The sequence below is a fragment of the Xenopus laevis genome, chromosome 8L, assembly GCF_017654675.1.
Source record: "Xenopus laevis strain J_2021 chromosome 8L, Xenopus_laevis_v10.1, whole genome shotgun sequence".
NCBI lineage: Eukaryota > Metazoa > Chordata > Amphibia > Anura > Pipidae > Xenopus > Xenopus laevis.
In genome coordinates this window covers 59,866,046-59,888,728 of record NC_054385.1, presented here as the reverse complement: position 1 = coordinate 59,888,728, position 22,683 = coordinate 59,866,046, and the positions used below count along the sequence as shown (strand labels likewise).

Here is a 22,683-nt window from a genome sequence, read left to right as displayed (position 1 = left end):
CTAATAATCAGAGAGATATCTCACTACTACTGGAACATTAAAGCATTTGCATGAAAAGGTGAATCCTTTTTTTCTGTTATATGTAAAGGATGCTAAAGGCTCACTTACATACTAATCATAATGCCTGCCCTACCTATTATCCAATGTCTTGGGGGTGACATATCTTACTTTAAAAACAACACACTTTTTGGTGGTACAGTCACTTTCTATATTACAATTTACGAGTGGGCTGTAAACACCACCAACAAAAACCAGGGTATTGTGACGACAGGGCTTTGGCTAGTTAAAACGTACCTTTGAAGTCATGTCTTAACATAACTTTGCATGACAAAAGATGGACACACCCTGTTCAAAACATTTTTTTATTACAATGCAAGTTCTTTTTCCATTTTATGATATCCTGGGTTGTAAAGTGACTGGTACATTCAGCAGTGTTGTCTTGTCAAGTAATCAATAGCTCTTCTACAGTGCAATACTCCCAGTTGTTTGTTTCTCTACCTGAGATAGGTGCTTTATTTGGCTCACTGAGCTGCAATCTCACTCACATCTTGCTAAAAAAAAAGGTGAGAGGAAAATGTGATGTATTCTCTTCAAAATACAGCATTTACTGCCTGCAATAGAGTACTGAAGGGAATAGAAGTAGAAAGCACTAAAGAGCTAATCCGTGGATAAAAGCTAAATTCTGAAATCATGAAAAAATTAAGATGACATTTCTGCAAAATTGACACAACAGGTAATCATTCAGTTTAACATCTATTTATCATCAAGGTAAGCAGATTGCATTTAATTGAATGGAAATTGACCTAGGAATGCTTTAATGTTATTGTAGTGACCTTGAAGCTGTTTTATCCATTGAAATTCCCCAGTCCTGCTCAGGTCCTGCTGCTGATGGGCTTAGGATGCTGGCTCACCAACTGACCCTGCTCCTGATCTCTGCCAGGTCAAATCAATGATTTGCTTATTCTGTGCAACATAGAAAAGAGACATTTGTAACACCAAAATCTAATAGGGTGCCCCTGGCTTAACCCTTGCAGTGGCATTATCATTTCCTTAACTGACAATTGTCAATATTTACATATCTTGATTCCTTTTATTGAACTGAAAAAGGATTTATAGTTCAGACATTTGCTCCGGGTTGATGAGCTTGTCCATAAATTCTTCTAGCAAAGGTACACGGTATGATAATATCTGTGCATGCTCTTTTCTCAGTAAATATTAAAGAGCAGAAGTCCTTTTTAACTTTATGGCATTTAAATCATTCACATTAATATCCAAGATTTGAAACCCACATAGTTTTAAACCCATGATATTGTAGTTTCTATATCAAGTGGCAGCCACAGTGGCTTAGCTTTAGTCAACCGCTGTCTACAATTCTGTCTTTTACCATTTTAGCGCCACTATTGTTCACATCGGTTTTTTTTAACAGAGGTTCTCAAAATGCAATATGTAACAGGGATATGTTCCCCTCGTTTTTACAGACTCATGCACAACATATGTCATTTGCTCTGTTACCCAATTGTCAAGACAGAAGACGTGATTTGATCAAGACCTCCACTAAAATACACAGGAGATCATCAGCTGAATCAGAAGCCGGAGCCCATATCTACCAGTTTTCTGAAATGGAAAATGATCACATTTATGTTATGCCTTCCAATATGCCCTACATAACCTTAGCTGTTCACATTTGTTCAGCCTGGGAGGAGAGACTGCTATACAATGTTTTGGCCATACATCCTTGCTGCTAAACTAAACACATTTCACTTAGTCATAAGGCTAAATAGTGAATAAAAGAGATTTAAAAAGATTTTTGTCACAAATGATATTCAGAGCATTACAGAAAACATACTTCTTGTAGTACTCCACAGCTAATTTTTATAAGGCCACTGGTCCTAGAATTATCTCAACTGGTCTTTAGCCAATTAGAAATAAACAAACCCATTAGATGAGTAGCGCTTTTTGTAAGCTGTTTTAGTGTATTTCACACATGTATTTTCTTTGTTCAGCTCTACTGCTAGAATCCACCTGCTTTCACACAAAAGAGAGCACACTGTATCATAGCTAAAATCTTTATTGTTGCTCCCTATTAAACAAAGAGCAAAGAGTAACTTATATAAATATATATATATATATATATATATATATATATATATATACATATATATATATATATATATATATATATATATATATATATATATATATATATATATATATATTGGGAAAATGCACTTATGTACATACACACTGTATATATATATATATATATATATATATATATATATAGATATATATATATATATATACAGTGTGTATGTACATAAGTGCATTTTCCCATGGTACTGAGGAATAACAGCTTTTCTGTATCCTGTTCAGTGGATTTAAAACGTTTTAATTTTTTTAAATGTTTTAATATTATTTTTTTAATATGGAAAATAATTATTGTGCCGGCGTGTATGTATGGCTAGTACTCCTTACATATAACAATTGCTAATATCTACAGAACATATATTTCTAATGCACAAAATAAATATCTCCTTTTATGGGGAGATAGAAAGCAAAATGCATATTTATAGAAATGTATTTTTTTTTAGGTCTTATTAAATTGTTTATTTTGGCCAAAAATACATTTATAAATATACATTTTGCTTTCTATCTTCCTATAAAAGGAGCTTACAATCTTAATATTCATTAAAAAAAACACAGGCAAAACGCCATCATCAGCATATAAGAAAAACACGTATTGTTTACATGTGACCTGCTTCAGCTTTTACCAATTGCTAATTAAGCTTAGTGCATGCATCCTGCAAATACCCATCCTGCTAAGGTTTTGCTCACATTATGGCAAATGGGAACAGATACACTTGGTAAGTAATATTTTTGATTCTTGTAATGCTGGATAAAATGTGGAGAGCATAGTTTATTACTTTGTCTGCATAGGAAGAAAAATGGAAAAAATAAGAGGCTTGCTGGCCATCAATAGAGAAAGGGGAAAAACATTTATATCACACATACAGGCAGACAAAATAAATCACTGTACATATCCTAACAAACCCCCCAGCTGAAGTGGAAGCTTGTTCTTCCACAAACTCTTTCTGGACTTCAGCACTAAACCTAGATAGGTGATCAGCATTTTTATGCTGACTCCCTGGTTTGTAATGTACTGTAAACTTTTAAGGTTGTAAGCCATGTACCACCTTGCTAAACAAGCATTGTTATTTCTCTTTGGTTCCAACAACCGGATGATGATCGGAAACCAAAACAAATTCCTTTCCAGTCATATAATAACATATCTTGTATCTTGTTTAGCAAAAATACTTTTCTTCTGTTTTTTTTTTCTTTTCTTTTTGCTCTGGAAATAAATTTACCTTTCAACAACTGCCGGCTCCTGATCCTTGATAAAAGCATCAAGAACTCACATCCCAACAGTCACCTATGGAATTAAGATGCAATAGCACAGATAAAGCATGACATACCTACCATTATTTTATATATTTTTATATACAATGTCGTTAGGTGTGTCAGAGCAAGCTCAGATTCTAGTAGAAGCTGCAGTAATCGAATTCACTTGTTCTACGTTAGGAAAGAATTGGCCCCATGTGAATGCTGAGATGCTAAATCTAGTTTGCTTCAAGTAATAGCTCCAAAGCAATATGGCAGCCCCCAGGGGTCACCTTCTAGCTCTTCTAACATGGTTCCTTTGTGGCATTGTCCCACATTGTAATTTTGACAGTGATTATCAAAACCAATTTACCATGACAATTCTCAATGAGAAAAACTCATAGCAATTTAGCTGTGATTAGATGTACATTGTACTGACAGGCTCATAGCTCTGCTTTAAAGCAATAATGCCATCACTTAAGTAGTCTCTCTTATTATAATACCGTTTTTATACAAGTAGAGTATGAGCTTAAATCCTGAGACTTTATTTAGGATTCCTGCAATAAGGCAAGGTCAAGCTTTCTTTGTTTGTTAGTCACATGGGAGCATGAGACACATTCCACCACTCTATCAGAAAAATTCCAATAGGTTTGGAGGCACTGGATTCTTTTTAATTACAAGGTATGGATATATGTGATCAATACCCATGTACCCAAAATTATAATAATTATTATTAAGAGCTCAAAGCATAAGGAAAAATTGTGTTTCCAATTGTATTTTCAGTACATAATTGTGACTAAATATCTGTAGGAGATGAATGCAGTAAAACAGTGTAATTGCCAAATGGTTTCAGAGGGATATGGGGCAGAAGAGTGTATCATTGGTTTTTATGACAGAGGAATAGGGCACACCTCAGATAATTAAATGCAATATCACTGGTTCCATTTACCATTTATCATCTGATACTCTGTACCAGAAGAGGAAAGTACTGTAGCACAAGAAAACATCATCTTTAACCAGAGTAAGCATATTTATACTACACCAAAGATACATAAACATATCACAATACTGCTGAGATACCAAATGTCTTGGCTATTGGCTTCAAATATTCAAATATATAGATCAATCCTTCCATTGGTAGCCTCAATACAGTCCTGTACTCAATATACAGTACACATTCTTTAATCTGTACTGTTTATACATTGCCTGCCTCCATTACCTTATAATTGGATCTTGGCTATTATAGATGTAAAAATCATTTATACCATAATTTTGCAAGAAATGGGCATTATAGCTGTGGATCAAGCATTGTTGACTAAATTGCAGGATAGCCCCCATATAGTTCCTCCTTGAACTACTGAGATTTATATTTTACCATTATTAGTATTAGTTATTTATATAACACTGATGTATTTATATAACGCTGACATATTCTGCATCACTTTACAGAGATTATACATCATTCACATCGCTCTCTGTCCCAGTGGGACCCAGTCTAAAGAGGATCATATTGGTACGTTGATGCAGTCCTTCTCCAATAGACTTGCCTTAGCCTTTGATTTGTTCTGGTCATTGGCCCAAATGATCATATCAGATTGATCTGGCCTTGCACAGAGGTCCCAAATAGAGCAAAGGTTTTGTGGCCACCATGAATAAGCAGACCTTTATTGGTATGGCCCACAAAGTAACCAAACTTAGAATATGAGACCGTTAGCTAAGGACTTCTGGTACCTGTAAAAATCCAATAAAAGTTAAATTATATTTGACACAGATCCCCCTTGACAGCTTTTAGAAAAGGAAAAAATCTTGGTGACGTACTTATCAGGAGTGATGTGGTCCCCGTACAACAAAATTGGATCACAATGCTGGTTGAAAGAGCCACTTAAGAATGGATGTTTTTATACAGTATGTAAGTGACAAAGTGACCTTATTAATAACTACACAATAGAATGGTGTTTTAGAACAAAAAAAACTGGTGAAAGGGTTATAAAGCTATGATTAATACTCATGCTTGTTTCTTTGGTTTTGTTAATTGATAATAAGTCTTGTGAGGTATGTGTTGTATTGCTAAATGTCTCTTGCATTACTTAGCACATCAAACAGGGGAGTGTGACTACGTGTGCAGCCTTTTATTAACATACACACAGTATTATGTGTGTAGCATGAGGCATATGAATACCTTCTGTTTTGAGAAGGTTTTCATTGCATGTCTTGCATTTGAAAAATGTGTTCTGTGGGGCAGATTTACTAAAGGGCGAAGTAGGCTTTTATAGTGAAAATTGGCCACAAAGGCAATTCGCATCAACAATTTACTAAAAAGTGAAAAGGACAATTCGCTAGCGAAAAAGCTCAGCGATATTGAAATTTTACGCTGTTTCGCCAGGTGAATTTTTACTTAGGGGAACGATCTTTACTGCACAAATTTATCGAAGTGCAAAGTTTCCAATCCGTTACCCTTTTCACCAGAGTCTGTTTCGCCAGGTTATACCTGTATAATTGATAAGATGAAGCTGCAGCCTCAACATTATTATGTCAGTGACATCATTTCCTGAATGGCAAAAAAATCATAGAAAAAGGCATATTTCAATGAACAGTTGTAACTATTAAATAGTTTTTTTTTCTTTTTTAACCATTTAAAGCTCATGCCACTTTCTGCTGAGACGAAACTGCACGTTTTGCTTAATACGCATATTCGCTGTGAATTAATGACTGATGAAGTTGTGTGAAGTATGGCGAAGCCTTCAAAGGGTCTTTAGTAAATTTGCCCCCAAGTCCTTGGGGTATATTTATCAAAGAGTGAAGTTAATAGTGAAGTTCCGCCACTGGAGTGAAATTCCGCCACTCTCCATTCATTTCTATGGGATTTTTATAGGCGTATTTATCAAAGGGTGAACTTTCACTTTCACCCATTGATAAATACGCCTTTCAAAATCCCATAGAAATGAATTGAGAGCTGCGGAATTTCACTCTAGTGGCGGAACTTCACTCTTTGATAAATTTACCCCTTTAAATTTTGGTATACTGTATGGCTCTGTCCTATTACTCCAATGGTCACAGGGATTAGGAGTAATTTGCATGTCTCCTCCCATAATTTGGATTTTGGTTTTAAGGCAGTGGGTTTGGGTTTTAGGCAGTGGTATGTGTGTAGCATGAGGCAAGTTAGTAACCAGCCTGATTGATCACAGATTTTGATAACTTGCCTGTAATGCCAATGGCACATTGGTCATTTTTTCAGCTTGCTTGTATCCACCAGTGAAGAAGAGCTGATCCACTGCCTTCCTCTTCTGGAGTGTGCACAGGAACAGACCATTAGCAAACACACAGAGCGTGGAAAAAGCTAAAGTATGCATTCTTGTGTCAAAATAAGTTTTGTGTGAGTGCTAACTGAAACAATCCATGTGCCATTGGTCTCTTGTCTAAACAGGATGCAGATGTATAGCGGCTTCATAGATTGCATCAAATATAATAACAATCTCCTGGAAGAATTATTCGATGACCCTAAATACACAATTTCAGGCAGACTTCAAGAAATTGCTTTCAGCTAAGAAGGCAGTCACTAACTGTTCCCAGTGCCAGAATAAGTTGGAGAGAAAAGGAATTTTGGAGGCAGCTTCTGGCCAGTGACCCGTGCACAGCAGGTCACATTGCAAGAATAAGTTCCCTGCTGTGGAAATGAACTCTGAGTATTCATTGTACCTGTTACACAATAGGGAACACTGTTGATTAGCTTTAATGGAGACTACTTGGTCACAAACATTCGAAACACAAATAAAAGTATATTTGCAAAGGGGGTGCAGGCTCACCTTACACTATTGATTTACAATTCCCCTATGTTCTTTCACATTGTCAGTGAAGCAGCAAGTGACTAATGGGCAGCATGACGGCAGACTTTGCATAACCAAAACTAACAGTTTATAAGGTATATGTTACCTTTTATTTATTTACTTTTACAAAAAGTACTGTATATTTTCTAGGAATAGATTATTTTGTATACAGACTTTGCTTTTCCACATATTTACATTTTTGCAAGTTCAAGGGAGCTGCCATAGTACTTGCCTTTGATAAGACGTTCTCCATAGACCTCTAGGTCTGTGCAGAACACCCTTGTCAAAGCAAATAATACAGCCTTTACTGCCTGTTTATTGACTTTGGGTCCCCGGATTTTGGTGAAACTATCAGCATCGAGCAACGTGACATTTTACGTTTGTAAAATCCACAGAAGTAAAGTTCTTGGTATAGATCTAGCTGGTTATTGCTTTCTGTAGTACCGAGTACTGGCTGCTATAAAATCCCTGCCAACATATAATGGCACTGTGAGTCTCAGCAATTGTTGGCATATAATGGTGATCTGACTCTCAGTTACCTGGTAGTTTAAACTGTGACCTGCAAACAGCTTATATACAGCTGACAGCAAATTGGCATTTCTCTTACAATAAAGGAGTGATGAACTTGACTTGGGGACTAGGGGTTAATGTTGATAAGAGCTTATAGAGAGGGATCTGTATGACCGGGGGTTATTAGTCCTGCCTAGTGTCTAATTAAAAAATGATTATTCTTACCCTTTATTTCTATTATGCTTGGCAGTAATGCAGTATGTTTACTAATCAGTGAACACACAAGGAACATAAATAATGAAGTTTTGGAATGTATAGAAGAGCTGATGTGGAGTACATCTTACAGTTTTTGGTGAATTGATGTGCTCTGCATTGTCCCTGCCTCTTGCTACTTAAATGTAGGTGGTAATGATATTGCTTTGTCTTTTTGTCTGTGTTGATGCAGTGAGTTGATCTTCCTTAAAAGAAATGGCATCAGCCTATTTGAGGCCAATCAATTGCACTTCTCTATTCTCTAATCTATGTGAACACCTTTATCTTTTATTCTTAGTCTCAAAAAAAAGAAATATTTGCCTGCTGCAAGCATATCGCTCAGCATACAGAGAAGGCTGGGACTGAAACAAGGGGCTGACAATAGGGAGGGCTTTCCTTAGGTGCGAGGAATGAGATTACAAAGGAGAGGGCAGAGGGAGGGGATTGAAGCCTGGGAGGGAGGTGGGAAAGATAAGGGGCGGGGAACCTGCAGCCTCACCAGCCCTGTGTGTGAGTGTGAATTATTGTAGGGGCTGCTGGGAAGAAAGGCAAATAGAAGATCAGTCTGTGCTTATGGATCCATGAAGCCCAGTCTCTTGCATTTTACCAATCCCCAAATGTCAAAACAGCCTCTGTCGTAATGATCTTGGCTCTCCAGTGGCACCGAGAACATGGATGATAAATCCAATAAGCTGCTACTGGCCTTTGTAATGGTGTTTCTGTTTGCAGTGATTGTCTTGCAGTATGTGTGCCCAGGCACGGAATGCCAGCTCCTGAGGCTGCAAGCCTTTAGCACCTCTGTGGCACTGGACCCCTACCGAGCAGAAGACGAGATCCCAGCCAAATTCATCCCCCAATTCAATTTCACGCCTGCTGAGCTTTTGAGAAAGGTAGATTTCAATATCAAAGGAGATGATCTGATTGTGTTCCTGCACATCCAGAAGACAGGGGGTACCACATTTGGGCGCCACCTGGTCAGGAACATCCAGCTAGAGCAACCGTGTGAGTGCAAAGTGGGTCAGAAGAAGTGCACTTGTCACCGGCCGGGCAAAAAAGAGACCTGGTTGTTTTCCAGATTCTCTACGGGATGGAGCTGTGGGCTGCACGCAGACTGGACAGAGCTGACCAACTGTGTGCCTGCTCTAGTGGACAACAAGAAGGAGATCAAGCAGAGACCCAGGAGGTGAGTGACCATACTGTGGGCATTTAAATCTGTCAGCTTCCTATTATAGCCCTGATTGGCATTCACACCTATTGCATACGGGTGCCAATACTGCTTCATCTTGTTACATAGCCGACTGCTTGCTAAAGGGGAACAATTGCACATTCTTTTATTGGGAAATCAAACCTGTGCCTTCCAGCTGCCTCTGAACAACAGATCCTTCCTTTTGGTTTTGAAGGAGTGATGGGATTTGCAGTGAAATAACAACTTAAAGATTGGATATCCCAGTAAAATGTATAGGTCATGCACTTTTTACTCTGTAAAACCTTTTTTAAGGTCCTGTTAATGCTGGAATTAAAATATAATTTCCATATTCTTATTTATTCCATAAAAATAATGGTATACAATTGTTAATGAGGGGAATCTAACATTTAAAGAGGCAACCCCCCTCCCACAATATGAAACTGCAGCTTACTTGGATCTATGTTTTACCTTACCTTATGAACTTGAGGTGAGCAAATTGGCCCAGCACTGTAATAAAACTTTCATTTTCCCCTTCTCCATAAATATGTCCATGCACTGAAGATGAAGGTTTTGTGCTTAGCTGGCTGAAGTGAAGTTCGGAGGGAGTTGTCAGTGCAAGGTTGAATAGAAGTATAACCTCATCTTTATATTGTAAAAAGGGGATAAATGGTTTTAGGCTCATTGTATTGTAAAGGTATAGGATCTGTTATCTGGAATGCATGTCCCTGGGGTTTTCAAGATAAGGGATATTTTCATAATTTGGTTCTCCATACCTTAATTCTACTAAAAAAACATCAGTTAAACCCAACAGAATTGTTTTGCCACCCATATGGATTAATGCAGTTTAGTTCAAAGTACCGCTGACTCTAGGGGTGCTGGCTTTACCGTAATTTGGCGCGTTCTTGACATGTTTCTGGATAAGGGATCCCATACTTGTACCTAGAACTACATAGTCCATTTTTGGCAGATATGTTTACACAAGTACATTTGTTAGCTTCTGCATTTTTGCTTCTTGTATGTGTTCTGCTGTTTTTACAAACAGCAGATAATGCACTGCAAACCCATGCTTCAACCCAAAGTAAAGTGAATTTAAAATTGAATTTGCTTCATAATTTATTTAGACTATCTATTGACTTTACATATTGAATATAAAACAGCAGATGGGTATAGAATTAAGCAATTTTCTTTGATTTTCTAGCTTATTTCTGAATACAATAATGCTGTGATCACACTTTTATGAAAATAAAGCACTTTTACACTCTCTATAGGAGGACCTTGTCATGGCTATTATATGTTCTGGAAAGAATGTTTCTTTTTTTTTCTCTTTGTTTATTGTGTTTTTTTCTGAAAAGAATGTTTCCAACATCTTTTATTCGTATTTACATCTTCAGAAATGTGATATGTCATTGGCACAAATGAAACAGTGTTACGTTAATGACATTTTCTTTCAGATTATATCAGGTCATACCTGTAGTTTCTGTGTCAATACAATTTTTGTATTTTGTTCATTTGTGATTGTATATACAAGTATGGAACCTGTTATCCAGAATGTTTGGGAACTGGGGTTTTCTGGATAAGGGATCTTTCAGTAATTTGGGTCTCCATATCTTAAATCTACAAAAAAATAATTTAAATAAACCCAATAGGATTGTTTTGCCACCAATAATGTTTCATTATATCTTAGTCTGGATAAAGTATGTTTTATTATTACAGAGAAAAAATAATTCATTTTTAAAAAAAATTGAATTATTTGATTAGAATGGAGTCTATAGGAGACGACCTTCCTGTAAAGAGCTTTCTGGGTAACAGGTTTTACAATAATGGATCCAATACTTATGCTAAATAAATATATATATATATAATGAAGGAATGACCAGCAACACTGAGTTTCTTGAAATATTTAAAAGTGTATTAAAAATACATGTAAAGCCGACATGATGTTTCGGTCCACTCAGGGACCATTATATATCTATGTATATATGTCCGGAGGGTGCTATGGTCAAGATAAATATGTAGCCATCAAGATGGACCAGTACTCCAAGCTTTCAAGTGTTCAAACTTATTTTATTTTCATATCACTCGTGTATCAAATGTTGCGGCTCACATTGGGGCCTTGATCAAGGAAGATAAAAGCCCCAATGTGAGCCAAAACTTTGGATACACGAGTGATATGAAAATAAAATAAGTTTGAACACAAGCTTGGAGTGCTGGTCCATCTTGAAGGCTATATATATATATATATATATATATATATATATATATATATATATATATATATATATATTATACATAAAAGCCATGGATATCTTGTAAATGTAAAGTGATGTCGTCAGTTCTAAACGGTAAGTAGTGATGTCATTTTTGTCACATGACTCACTAACACTTGTGTATCATAATAAATAAAGTACCCCTTGCTTGAAAATATGAGGATATTAGAAGTAACCTCTGAGTTCCATGACCTGTAAAAAAGCACTCGGTCTTCGGCCTTGTGCTTTTATATGGTCATGGAACTCCTCCTGACTTATAATATATAAATATATATATATATATATATATATATATATATTTATATATAGATATAGATATAGATATATATATATATATATATATATATATATATATATATATATATATATATATATATATGTAGTGTTTAGAGTAGCACTGAGAATTGATTGACTTGCATTGTAGTAGGGCTGTGTAGTGCAAGTTTCCTACAACATTGGTTCAAGCGGATACTTGCGCAGTTGTGCACTTAGAATTTAAAGAGCCCTCACTGCAGGCAAGTAGAATGCAATGCTTTGCGCTCCTGTGAATACACACATTTGATTTCTACTTGAGCTGTAATTGCATATTACACAGTTGTACGCAAGTGTTTTCATGGGTACTTTTAGGCCAGTTTAGCTTTACATATACACAAGCTAGCCAGTCTGACAAAGTGATTTAAAGAGAAATCAAAACTTAAAAAAAAATGTGCAGGATTCTTTTTAACTGATGAACAATATCTGAAATAATATGGAAAAATAAATGTATTCAGTCAACTGTCCCTAAACTAATTAAATCATCAGCTGGCTTCCTATGTTTTCTTTGTCATGCATTTGCTAATTGCTAAATGACACATCTGTAGGCAAATTAGCTGCACACATGGGTGCGCAAATTGCACAGACCTGGTCACTCAAATGTAATGACTGCCTGGATCATAAAGTACTCAAGCAGCTAATTTTTCCAGGCCAACATACAAGGTCACTTGTGGATAGGGTTGCCAACTTTTGAAAATTTTCTTACTGGCCAGTGGGGGTAGCAACACATCAAGGGGTGGGGCAATGTCATTGAAGGGTGGGGTGATGACATTGATGGGAGGGGCTATGACATAAAGGGGCAGGATGATGATGTCAGCTATGTCACAGAGAGGCTTCAGGAAGGAGGAAGAGAAAGGTATGTTTTTACTGGATCGGTTGCTTAAGGGAGAGGTTTGGGGGTGGGCCAGGAGCTGCACTTTAGGGTATTACAAATTTACCAGCAACTACATTGCCGGTTAATTTGTAATCCTGGCCCTGGCAGGTGTTTTACCGGCTAGGCAGGTAAAATATCGGCCTGGTGGCAACCCTACTGGCGGACAATGGTCAAAATAATTTTTCTCCTCATACTGGATAATGGATAGTTTTATGTTGCTGTAAGATAGAAAGGTACACAACTACAAATATTCGTACATATTGTATCTATGTGAAAGGCTTTACTCTTAAATTTCAAGGTAGCTGTCGAGGTGGAAATATTTTAATTAAAAGTGAAACCTGTTTTTTAATGTGGGCAGGTCCCCTTATCCTTTATGCAAATGAAAATATTCCTGTGAACATTACTTGGTTCACCAAAAAAGTGTAATAATTTCACTCTAGTTTGCACTGTGTATAACCATATCTATATTTTACAAAATCACATTTGTTTTAAGGACTGTTTTACTAAACAGAAAGACTGCATGCCAAGCCACTATACACATATAATAGATGTAAAAAAATAATATATTTTTCAGCAGCAGTCTAATCGTGCTGCTATTAGAAGCCACAGACAGGAGTGGGAGCTTTGAGCTTCCACACTGCCACTAAAATGTATGATTTCCAGAAATTATAACTTCACCAAAGGTATTACTAGTAGTGTGACATAATTTTGTTACTTCGCCGATTTACTAGCGGTCACTGGCATAACTTCGCTAGCGAAGGAGATAGACTCTAGCGGTACTTCGCTCCCTAACGGCTGGCGAAGTTGCGCTCTGGCGAATGGATGTAACTACGCAAATTCACTAAAATGCGGATTTTACTGAACGTTACCTCATTCACCAGACTTGCCTTCGCCACCTCAGACCAGATGAAGTGCAATAGAGTAGATTGGACTTCCTAAAAAATAGTTGAACATTTTATAAGTCCGAAAAAACACTGGCGTCTTTAACCTTTTTCAGGATGATAGGCTGAAAAATAGCGTTACATTTTTTTGGGGTAACCCACTTCCTCCCTACATTTCCTAACATATGGCACATAAACTATACACTGTGTAGGGCAATATAACAACTTTATTTTATTGTAATAAGGTTTCCCAGGCTTGTGTAATGTAATGTATTTGCTGCAACATTTACGTCCATTCAACTTTAACTTCCCGCCATATGCAAATGAGGCAACGCTATCGCAACTTCACTTTGCTTGCAGCAGTAACGCTAGCGCAACATTGCCGGCGTTCGGCGACATGGACGCAACTTCGGATTTTAGTGAATTAGCGTTGTCCTGGCGAATATACGCCTGGCGAAGTGTTGCGATGTGAGCAAAGCCGTCGCTGGCGTATTTTCGGAGGTTAGTAAATTTACCTCTATTTATTTATATCTTTTAGGCATGTATATTTGCTTGGCATATTTTAGATTTAATATATTTTGTCAGATTTCCTTTAATAAATTCAAATTTCTTATAATTAACAACCATATCACATCCCCTGCCAAGTATTTTTCACATTTTTAATTACACTACCAAACAGGATTTTTCTTTCCAGTCTCACTGTAAGCTCCCGTGCAGGATTTCCCTTTCCTTGTTCAACAGTCCCTTTTCTTTATGAGCTCAGAGCAAGATTAACTTCTTTATTCCTATGGTGTCTTGACTGTTTCAAGGCCCTAGCAGCATTCCCCAGCCTAGCCCACCATCCCTCTGTTTATGAGCCCCAAGCAAGGTTAATAGGGCAGACTCACTCCCAATCAATAGTATCCCTTCTACCCCTATTTTATTATTAACCACTTGTGTGAACATTCTAAGTACCATACATGATAAATCTACAAAGTAGCATCAGCGGTTTGAGACTGCTAAACACTAATTGTGAATATTATTTTTAAAATATTCTGCACCTGCTGGTTTTTAAATCACATGTAAATCTTATTCTACTACCAGCATTTCTGCTCCCAGTTCAATTGTAGCTGCTCTGTTTTGTATGTCCCCGTTCTGGGGGGATCAGTTCATGTTGTGAAGAGTGACAGGCACTCTACTCTGTGTGTGGTGATAGCACAGAGACTGTATAGAGAAATATGTGTCCTATGAAAAGAGACTAGAACATGTTAAGATTAACAAAGGTCCAGGGCCAGATGGTATTCATCCCAGGGTAATTAGCGAGCTTAGCTCTGTGATTGCCAAACCTCTTTACTTAATTTTTCAGGATTCATTGAGATCTGGCATAGTGCCGAGAGACTGGCGATTTGCTAATGTTTTGCCTCTATTCAAAAAAGGATCCCGTTCTCAGCCTCAAAACTATAGGCCAGTTAGTCTGACGTCAGTGGTAGGAAAGCTTTTCGAAGGGTTAATAAAGGGTAAGATAAGATACTGGATTTCATAGCAAATCATAATACTATGAGTTTGTGCCAGCATGGTTTTATGCTTAATAGATCTTTCCAGACTAACTTAATTTCTTTTTATGAGAAGGTAAGTAGAGACCTTGATTCTGGGATGGCAGTGGATGTGATTTACTTAGACTTTGCTAAAGCATTTGATACAGTGCCACACAAAAGGTTACTGGTTAAATTAAGGAATGTTGGCCTGGAACATAGTATTTGTATCTGGATAGAGAACTGGCTAAAAGATAGACTACAAAGATGTGGTAAATGGAACAGAGTTGTTAGTGGAGTACCACAGGGCTCTGTACTAGGTCCCTTGCTTTTCAACTTGCTTATAGATGACCTGGAGATGGGCATTGAAAGTACTGTTTCTATTTTTGTAGATGATACTAAATTGTGCAGAACTATAGGTTCCATGCAGGATGCTGCCACTTTGCAGAGTGATTTGTCTAAACTGGAAAACTGGGCAGCAAACTGGAAAATGAGGTTCAATGTTGATAAATGCAAGGTTATGCACTTTGGCAAAAATAATATAAATGCAAGTTATGCACTAAACGGCAGTGTGTTGGGAGTTTCCTTAAATGAGAAGGATATAGGGGTCTTTGTAGATAACTTGTTGTCTAATTCTGGGCAGTGTCATTCTGTGGCTACTAAAGCAAATAAAGTTCTGTCTTGCATAAAAAAGGGCATTAACTCAAGGGATGAAAACATAATTATGCCTCTTTATAGGTCCCTGGTAAGGCCTCATCTGGAGTATGCAGTGCAGTTTTGGACTCCAGTCCTTTAGAGGAATATAAATGAGCTGGAGAGAGTGCAGAGACATGCAACTAAATTGGTTAGAGGGACGGAAGATTTAAATTATGAGGGTAGACTGTCAAGGTTGGGGTTGTTTTCTCTGGAAAAAAGGCGCTTGCGAGGGGACATGATTACACTTTACAAGTACATTAGAGGACATTATAGACAAATAGCAGGGACCTTTTTACCCATAAAGTGGATCACCGTACCAGAGGCCACCCCTTTAGACTAGAAGAAAAGAACTTTCATTTGAAGCAACGTAGGGGGTTCTTCACAGTCAGGACAGTGAGGTTGTGGAATGCACTGCCGGGTGATGTTGTGATGGCTGATTCAGTTAATGCCTTTAAGAATGGCTTGGATGATTTTTTGGACAGACATAATATCAAAGGCTATTGTGATACTAAGCTCTATAGTTAGTATAGGTATGGTAATTGCAGGAAGTCCACGGCAGCAAGCTGAGTCTGCAAGTGTATCTTTATTGGGGTAGTGAACAGCACACTACATGTTTCGGGCAAGGCCCTTTATCAAGACACTTGATAAAGGGCCTTGCCCGAAACATGTAGTGTGCTGTTCACTACCCCAATAAAGATACACTTGCAGACTCAGCTTGCTGCCGTGGACTTCCTGCAATTACCTCCTTTCTATCACATTGATCTATTAGGGTATCACCACAGGATACCCTGCAGGAGTACCACCAACACATCATACAACTTGCCAGAGTTCAGCCCTGCTACTTTTTAGTATAGGTATGGGTATATAGAATTTAATTAAAAGTAGGGAGGGGTGTGTGTATGGATGCTGGGTTTTCATTTGGAGGGGTTGAACTTGATGGACTTTGTCTTTTTTCAACCCAATTTAACTATGTAACTATGTAACCATGATTAAATGTACATGATTTTTTCAAAAATCATATTTTACTGAAATTCCTAGTAAATTATATACAGGTATTTTTTAATATGTAGTAGAATGCCCTAAGGGTGAAGACACACTAGTAGGAGCTACTAAAAAAGTAACCTGCCAAATCTAATACTGAGAATTGCCTCTGCTAAAACACACATAGGGGCCTATCTATTAAACTTCAATTTTTGTTTGGTTGAGTTTTTAAAGGGAAAAACTCAAAGTTTTAGAGGGAAAAAAAAACTAATAGTTTTATAGATTTATTATACCCCCAAGCTGCTAAAAATCCAAATAAAGGGGATTTCAGGGATTCAGGTTTGGGAGTTTGATCAATTTTTTTTTTATTAGAGTGAGAAAAAGTCAAGTTATAGTAAATACCCCCTTAGGGGGCAATGTAATACAATTTGCAAAGAGAACAAATTAATAAAAATGAGCACGTTGCAATGTAATATTCTTCATTAGGCTTTTATTGCATTGCAAATCTTAATTGAGCAAGGTGGAGTAAGCGTTTGGAGCAAAGGCAACAACTTTTTCATTAAGAAGTTTTATTACATATACTGCACACTATAAAATTTGTAATCGCTATCCTATGGTCGCGTGAGGGGCAAAGTCAACAATTTTGCCTTTGCATTGCGAATGAACTGCGAATGATTTTTATGCTAATGACCAATATTACGTTTCCCCATTAGTGTCTTAGCAAAGCCAATTATCACTATTGTCTATTTTGTAGCCATGACAAGTAACTGCTTCTAGTAGTTCTGTGTGTCTCTATACTTATATTTATTGACACATAGTCATACACAGAAGTTCTGGTTTATATTGCCACATGTGTGTTCAACCATCTTTTATCTGTTGTCTAAACAAAGCCCCACATGCTCTATTGATAAGATTTAAACTTTAGCTACTGAATATTTATGAGGGTAATGTTACACTGAGTTGTTTTGGGTGCTTTAATTGAAGGGTTGTTTTAATGTACCAGAATCCCAAAAGATTAGGATAGCAATTGAATGACCAGTGCTTGTACAAGTTGCCTGCTACATTTATGGTCTTCTCACAATGCTTAAAGGAGAACTAAACCCTAAAAATGAATGGCTAAAAATGCCATATTTAATATACTGTATTTATTGCACCAGACTAAAGTTTCAGCTTGTCAACAGCAGCAATGATCCAGGACTTCAAACCTGTCACAGGGGGGTCACCACCTTGGAAAGTGCTTGTGACACTCACATGCTCAGTGGGCTCTGAGCAGCTGTTGAGAAGCTAAGCTTAGGGGTCATTGCAAATTATCAAGCAGAAAATTAAGTTGGCCTGTAATATAAGCTGATGCTACAGGTCTGATTATTAAATTCTGATGCTAGTTACACTGGTTTCTGTGCTGCCATGTAGTAATTATCTGTATTAATTACTAATCAACCTTATATTGTGACATTTATATTCTATGTGACAGCAGCACAGAGCATGAAAAGAAGATGGGGAACTACTGGGGCATCTTTGGAGACACAGATCTTTACTGCTAAATGTCTGTGGTTGCCTTGGGCTGGCATAAAGCCCAAAACATATCTAGCTACTTCTTTAGTTCTCCTAAACTTGAGTTGTCTCCAGATCACCTAGTTGGAAAAACTACAGGTATTTTCAGATAATCCATGTAAAAATCATACTGTCCAGTTCAAACCCGGACGTGGATCAAAATTTTAAGATTATAATGTTACACCTATGGGCAGATTTATCCAGGGTCCCATCAACTCGAATAAAAAAAGACCAACTGAAATTTATTTAAAAAAATCAAATTTTTTAATCTCGAGTGAATAGGCTGTATTTGATTGTTCAAATCTAATTTTGATCGTATTTTCCATAAAAAAAACTTCCACCAAATGACTCCAAATAGGTTCTAGGAAGTCCCCCATATGCTAAAACAGCAATTAGGCAAGGTTTAAATGGCAAATAGTCGCAGTCTAATTTTTAAAGAGACAGTACAGATAAATTTCGATATTCGGATTTTCACGTTTTTCAAATTCAATTCAATTTTGGAATATTCCCTAGTTGAAGGACAAATTCGAATTTAAAAATTTGATTTCTCAATTCGACCCGTGATAAATCTGCCCCCTAGTAATTGCATTTGAGCCAATATTTGTTACGGTCCTCTTTAGCTGATACATATCATTCACACTCGAAACTGCAGAGCACATTAGTGAATGCATAAAATAGGCTTCATATTAGAGTTGTTCAGGGACAGGGTCAGAGAAAAACAACACAAGCCCATGACCTCATCTGCACTCAAACAGGGTATATTTCAATTCTGGCAAGTTCAGGACCTTGGCTCTAGACTTTGGGCAGCCCTGGTGCAGAACCAGTCCAGCTGCATTGATCTGTTTTTCTGTTTTTGTTAGAGTAGAATATATTTATTTGCCTGCATACCCAATAATAGCAAGTTCATTTGAAGCTAATTGTGGAACTGATGCGGATTGAAAAATCCTTGGTTTTGCTGACTCTCAGCTGAGTTTATTTGAAAAAAATAATTTGCATCTCCCTTTTAGCTTTTGCATCTTTATTATATCTGCCTCATTTTTAGCTTATCTTTAAGAATCTTGATAGTACTACAGCGAGAACCCTCCCCATTGGCAGTGCAAAGTGTGGGCATTATATGTAATTAAGTGGTTTGGTTTTACTGCACTTAGCAGACACTTTCCAAGGGATGAGTCCTTTGCTTTACCATTAGGACGTGACTGGCATACTGTGCAATCCAGTCGGAATGATGCGGTGGCTCTCTTCCACAAGCCTCACTGCTGTAGGATTATCGCAAACTTATGCCAGAGGATGTGTGCTGGAAAGAGACCACAGTTCATTAACGTGTTTTCTCACTGTCAGCCTTAGTACTGGAGGCGAGATGCCGCGTGTAAGCGCACTAACGTTCGCGGGCATGCTTTATTGCATCAAAGAAAAATGTCACCATAAAATACATTTGGTGCAATTAACTTAAATTATGTGCTGTCTTTCATCCGGTCTTATTTGTCTGCCGTAAAATTGTTTTATTCATCATTTCATTGGTTATTTCATAATTGAGGAACTCCCAGCATGCTTTAAACCCTGCAAAAGACTGACTTTACTGTTAGAAGGTAAAGATCCTTCCATACAGTACAAGTATAGGATCTCTTATCTGGAAACCCACTATCCAGAAGGCTCCAAATTACAGCATGTCCCACAGAGTCTATGTTTAAGCAAATAATTCTAAATGTTTACATTATTTCCTTTTTCTCTATAATAAAACAGTAATGTTTACATGATGGTAACTAAAGTGCAGGAATAAGGCTGTGTGTGGCATTTGCATCACACAGTAGGGGGAAGAAGATTTATTGATTGTACCTTTATTTATGTATGACTGTACACAGCCCGCCAAAGCGCATACATGATATAACTACGACAGCTGGGATCCGACTGCTCCCTGTTCTGCACAAAACATGCAGTCTCATTTAGTATTCACTATTGTGCAGCAGGTAACAGCAACATGATGTTCTGAATGGAACCTAAGTTAAATGTAAAAGGGATTGTGTTATTTTAACAAAATGCATCTGTTCACAACACTCCTCCAACAGAATCCTGCATTGAATTCTGTTTTTCATTTACATTTAAATTTGAACTTTGACCTGGGCATAGACGTGTTCTTAGTTTCCCAAATGCACTCAATCATGTGACATTCTCTCTTTATTGCGGCGTTGCAAGTTGGAGCGATGTCACCCCTCCACCAATATTGAACTATGAGAAGATAACAAAATAACAGCTTTTCTGACACAGGCATTGCTAAAAATGCTCCCATGTCTGCAGTTGTAGTGAATAGGAGAAACAATATCTTATCTGAAAGCAGTTTCATTGTGAAGTGATGGCTCTTTCCTGACTGACTGATGTGGTCTACATCCCAATATTAAAACAAAATAGAGATACATTTATTAGTCCACGAATAATAATTTAAATGGTAGAATTAACAATAATTGTTTTTGAGTGGAGGTCCCCTGTAAGGGAGGGTATACCTTTGTTGCGTAAGTTTCTTCCATTGACAACTACAGGTTACTCCAGGTCCAGAGTGGTGTCACCAAAATAGAGTTTTATAAATATGCCATTTGTTTTACATCTTTTTTCATGGAAAACATTTCACACACCTTCAGAAATATGTTCCTTGGTATTTGCCTGTGTTGCATTTATAATACTCATTAACATTATTTGAATTTTTGTTAAAAGCGTGTCTCCAAAATCCATACATACATTTATAACTGTATTACTCCAGATACATTTGGCTCTTATAAATTTAATCACGATTGTCAAGAATCATGTTCTTCGCTGATGTAAATGCCAGCAAAAAGGACTTATTAGTAGATCTGATTGCTGTTTAAATTTGACTAGCAGAGAAGCAATGGCATGCCTAGGAGAATTGGTCTGTTTCTCGTGAACAGTTCAGTGGTTAATGAATCACTTCAATGTACTTTTCTGAAGGAAAGCAGAGCAATTTAAATGTGCAATGCATTGATTTACATCAAATGGATTAGGCCTCAGTGTGCAATCCTTTGCATTAATTTACTTTCTGAAGCAACTGTAATAATGAAGACAGCAATCCAGCATGGCATATCTACTCAAATTAACTCTTGTGGATCATTGCAGCATTGCTGAAAATGGAAGTAATTGGATAGTTTTCACATGGAGGGAATATAATCCGGATCAAGAACTTAATGTTTACAGAACATTAGTCAAGAGATGCAGGATTCCTTGCTAATTATTAAGGGATCCTTGGCATCTTTGCAGCAGTTATGTCTGTAGATGGCCATTTTGGTTATATCAAAGGCTATGACAGTGATAATGGCTAAATTCTTTAGTAATGCTGCAACGACTCCCTTGGATCATGCTCTCATATTCAAGGCATGTCCCTGTATAACGTCACAGCCAATGAGATATTTATCTAAGTTGCATTTAGGGAGCTGCTGCCTTGGAATTGGCAAGCAATTTAATCAAGAACTGCTGCTGTTAAATTAACAGAGAGAAAAGCTGATATTTAGAAGGGTTTGGTGGGGGTGGTGGGTACAGAGAAAGAGAAATGCCTTAGGACACTGTATTCCAAATGCCAAGTGGTTTGGTTCCTGTTGTGCTTATACTGGCTACTTTGTTGTCCAGCCATTTATCTTGCTCTTGTAATATGTGACATATAATGTTAATGTTTATATTTCCATTTTGAATACATGACATGCTTTTTTATATTTAAATGTGAATAAACATAAATGTATTATGTACTATGGTTCCTGTTTCTACCATTATAGTATTACCCCTATAGACCATTGGGGATCATAGCCAGTTGCAATATGTTTGTGATTGTGAATTATCAAAGTGCCTTCCTAGTAGTCACTTTGCCATGCAGGGTGTTTTTAGCATTTCAGTATATATGTGACATATTAATCATGATGTCCAGCTCCTTTGGTTCTGTGGGTTTGCTTGTGGTCCTGACAGTGTGTTTTGGCCTTTTTGCACTTCCTTGTAGATGCCATTTTCTACCCTGGATTGTAGATAAAGGCAGCTATACAGCAAAAAGCCGATGGACTATGTTTATAACTGTATTTTTATGTTTTCATTTCAAATGCCAAGTGCTTTCTCACTGGAAAAGCCACCTACATATTTATTCAACACCAGGTCCACCAGCATAGCTGAGCTTCTTGATACAAGCTTTATCACTGTACAGTATGCTAGTATATTAAATTCAGAAATGGAGTACCTCCAGAGCTTGGCTGCACTTCTTACTGTGATATAGAATAATAGTACACAGGGAGGTTAATGTTGGTCTGCAATAGTTTTTGTTGTATTGGAAAGGCAAGCTAAAAATGGTGCTATATAGGTCAAAATAATGTTTTTATATAATATTCACAAGGAACTCCACCTTTTTTGACTCAATTTAGAATTTCTATCTCAAAGGGTGAAGTCATCGAAATGCCATCAAATGAAATAAAAACAATTAT

At 37.1% G+C, this 22,683-nt stretch overlaps 1 protein-coding gene across 1 annotated transcript in view; it reads left to right on the top strand.

Annotated features, from left to right (window-relative positions):
• The first annotated feature begins 8,382 nt into the window (after positions 1 to 8,382).
• The window catches only part of LOC121397039 (heparan-sulfate 6-O-sulfotransferase 2), a 199,368-nt gene continuing 185,067 nt past the window's right edge, over positions 8,383 to 22,683 (top strand). Inside the window, exon 1 of the mRNA XM_041572800.1 lies at positions 8,383 to 9,147. Coding sequence (XP_041428734.1) covers positions 8,636 to 9,147 — 512 coding nt within the window. The 5' untranslated portion in view covers positions 8,383 to 8,635. The remainder of the gene's footprint in view (positions 9,148 to 22,683) is intronic.